The sequence below is a fragment of the Octopus bimaculoides genome, chromosome 5, assembly GCF_001194135.2.
Source record: "Octopus bimaculoides isolate UCB-OBI-ISO-001 chromosome 5, ASM119413v2, whole genome shotgun sequence".
Taxonomy (NCBI): Eukaryota; Metazoa; Mollusca; class Cephalopoda; order Octopoda; family Octopodidae; genus Octopus; species Octopus bimaculoides.
Genome location: NC_068985.1, coordinates 97343014 through 97346579, shown reverse-complemented (window position 1 = coordinate 97346579; position 3566 = coordinate 97343014). Strand labels below are relative to the sequence as shown.

At 37.7% G+C, this 3566-nt stretch overlaps 1 protein-coding gene across 1 annotated transcript; it reads right to left on the bottom strand.

Annotated features, from left to right (window-relative positions):
- Positions 1–559: 559 nt before the first annotated feature.
- On the bottom strand, positions 560–3186 carry LOC106869279 (caspase-3-like). The gene has a single exon (XM_052967852.1). It carries the CDS (start codon positions 2133–2135, stop codon positions 1266–1268), a length of 870 nt encoding a protein of 289 aa, XP_052823812.1. The 5' UTR covers positions 2136–3186; the 3' UTR covers positions 560–1265.
- Positions 3187–3566: the final 380 nt, after the last annotated feature.

Sequence of the window (3566 nt, the reverse complement as noted above, 5' to 3'; positions counted from 1 at the left end):
GATATAGTATCTGTCATGACAGTATCGAAATGTGATTGTTTCAGTTTTGATACTGAAATAGTAGAAATAGTTTCATTTTTAAAGTGAAAGTATTTGACATAAGTGTTTTTGTTTCATTTTTGACAAGTAATACTTAAATAGTGGGGGAGATATGATGTTACTGTGGGCTCGAACTATGCAAGAAGTTAAAAATTTTTTTTTTACTAAAATACAACCGGGACCCTAAGTAAGGCATGTGTAAAATTTGAATGAAATTCAAGGTACATTACATGCACGTTTGAGTTGTTGAGTGACTACCTCAACACCCAGTCATAATGTTGTAAGAGCTGGGTCAGGCAGCTCCTACCTGGTCGAAAGCCATGCTGGGTATCACTCAGCAAGTTATCTTCTTCAAGGAATGCGATTAGTTTCCCCCTGGCTATCCGTTCCATGACTTTGCTGATGTGTGAAGTCGGAAAGAGAGGCCTATAGTCTTTGGCATCTGCTATGCTTCCCCCTTTATGGATTGGGCATATTATTCCCTCCTTAGCGAAGGCGGAGATAGTAAAGAGACAAGGTGTTGATGGTTTCAATGTATTTTATTATAAGTCCATTAGATAACAATTGAACACGAAAATAATAGTTTTTTGCCATTAATATAAAGAAATAAAACCAATTTATCAATGTTATCACTTTTACAGCATTTTAATTATTTCAACGAAAATGTTTGTGAAGAGCAAAAAAATTAGGATAGGAATTTTCCTTAGTAAATTTAATATTTTATCAACTTTATAACGCAAAATGTAAGTCCGGGTGCGTGATATGCAGTGCTACTTTTTCCTGCTGTACTTGAACTTTGTATAATCGTGTTTAGAACCAGATTTCGTTGCTCAAAAGGAGGATGGTAACAAGTTTAGAAAGGACCAGATGCATAACTCACTGTCATATATTTTTGAAAGAATTTTAAAGTATATAAAATTTATATAATGATTCGAAATAACATGTTCTCACTACAGAATAGAAAACGGAGTAGAAATTTCAAGTACACACATACACACACACACACGTCGTCAAATCGAACCGTAAAACAATGAAAATAACAATAACAAACAAGAGGACGTGCACAGGGAACACATTTGGCGATCGGTTAAAAAAAAAAAAAAGGAGGGCTTTGGACGTTTCAAGCATAGCTCTTCGTCGGAAAGTAAAACAGAAAAGTTCAGAGAAGGACAAAGATCACCAACAGCACGTAGGAGAGAGGGGAAAACGAACGAAAAACGAAAATTTTACTTGTAAAAGTATACTTCTTTTGTTAACATGCTTACTATGCAAGGAACCTGTTTCATTTTATTCATAAATGAATGGTTGGAATTAGACTCGTATTCATAGGCAACCTTGCGATTTACCGAAAGCATTAATTGTTGCAGTTCAAGTCGGTCTCCGTATTTTTCCAAAATGTGGGCTAACGACTGAATAAACCACGATCCATTTGTAGAGTTTCTCCAGGAATAAAATCCAGGGACAGTGGAATAAGCCAGAAGAACGTCGGCCCAAAGTGGTACTTTGTGGGATTTGACATTTTGATATTCCACTTTTGCAAAAGTATCAGCATCGTGCATAACTGCACCGCTGTCCATTTTCGTTCCCCGACAAGCTTGTACGAAGAATAGTTTTGGCTTACCTATTAAACCTGGGCATTTATCAGGAAGCAACATCTCCACTAAATCGTTAAGATTTACTTTGCCATCAGTACCATAAATCTGGCTATCGTCTTCACCGTGCGTCAATATAACACACACGAAGCAGTTATGGTTCCCATGGTCCCTCGTGGATATATCCAAAAAGATTTGGTTCATGCTTTTCCCTGATAAATTCTTGCGGTTAATCACCTGAAAATGCAATGACTCCAATGTGTGTTTAATTGCTGATGCATCTCTATCGGATCCTTGTCGTTTAGACATTTTAGTCGATTTGTCGAAGGTTTCATTGTTGATTATTAAAGCCAGATTCTTTTTATCACGATCCATGTCATATCTGGCATTTACAGATTCGCCACTTTCCTCAACAGACATCATTTCAACATCTTCAGGTTGTGAATCGGGATCTTTCTCTTTAAAAAACATACCATCTATAACTTGTGCATCTGTGTAATCCATTGTTGATCGGAATATGTATGAAGGTGCGGAAATGTATTACGGGAACAACAAACGGTGCATTGTTCTGAAAGTTGACTTTAAAATTTCACAGCAGTTAAGGAACGGAAATAGACGATAAATTAGTGCTGTTTTTGTCGTTGTTCAGCACAGAAATAGCAGTCAAATTGTATTCCTTATAAATATCAAGATGGTGGGAATAACTCAAACGATTATCCAATAGACAGTAGTAAATATAGGTTAATACATTATAAAGTAAAATATCCACATCTATTAAACTTACACCTTAAACGTTGATAAAATGTCCAGACATAACTTAATAATAAAATAGACAATCCACTGAATTTGTATGTGATACCACAGTCGCTACTCAACACAAGACTACTTCCGCGTTTTATTTCTTTTACGTTTTCTGAATATTTGTGTATGAGATGTCATGCTTAATAAATCCCTGGTTACCAATGGACCAATGATAAAGGTTACTACATTTAGGTCAGTCAGTGGGATGGGCAAGTTGGCTATGTAACTGAATGCTCTCAGTGACACTAAATATTTTTCTAAAAATTACTGGAAGCTTTTTAGTCCCATGCGTATAGCTGTCGCAGATATACCCCTACACATGTATACAAACATAAATACATACAAACATACGCGCGCGCGCGCACAGACACGCACACACATCTGTGCGTGAAAGTGCATCGGCTGCTACGTTGGTCGTCCCTTTGATGTGACGTATATCCGTCGTGTACTACGATATGAAGTCGAGGTGGCGGATTTCTCTCGGCGAGTGGCGATCCGACTTGGTGTTAAATGCATATACCAGTGGTTTGTGATCGGTATATATGGCAAAAGTGGTACCTTCCAGCATGTCTCGGAAATGCTCAACGGTCAGGTATGCCGCTAATAATTCCGGACTGAATGTACTGTATTTCGTTTCCGCGGGTTTTAATCGCTTACAAAAGAAAGACAACGGTTGCCATATGCCGTCAACAAGCGGCTGTAGTACACCTCCAACTCCGGAATCGGATGCATCAACGAGTAAACACAGTGGGGCGCAGTGGCCCGGCTACTGACAGCTAATACCATGACTGGCCGGAGCGAGCTATATGTCTGTCTCTCTCTCTATCTATCTATCACTCGAAAGTTCGCGCGTCCGCGCTAGCTAGTCGTGAGTAGAAAACACAAATTTAATATAAAAACATATTTCCCGAAATTGCAAATTATTTAAAATATAAAAATATAATTTTCAACAGAGAGAATTTATCAAAATAGAAAACAAATGAAGTTTGAAGTTTAAAAATAATAGGATCGACCACTCACGACTAGCTAGCGCGGACGCGAGTACCCTTATACTCTGTGTTGTGTTTTCAAACGCATGGATATAGGTGTCAAATTTGTTCCAATAACTTTCGAGTAATAGATAGATAGATAGAG

What these genes read in the sequence shown, in the direction of transcription:
- LOC106869279 (XM_052967852.1), bottom strand. Translation starts at nt 2,135, where the DNA reads ATGGATTACACAGATGCACAAGTTATAGATGGTATGTTTTTTAAAGAG.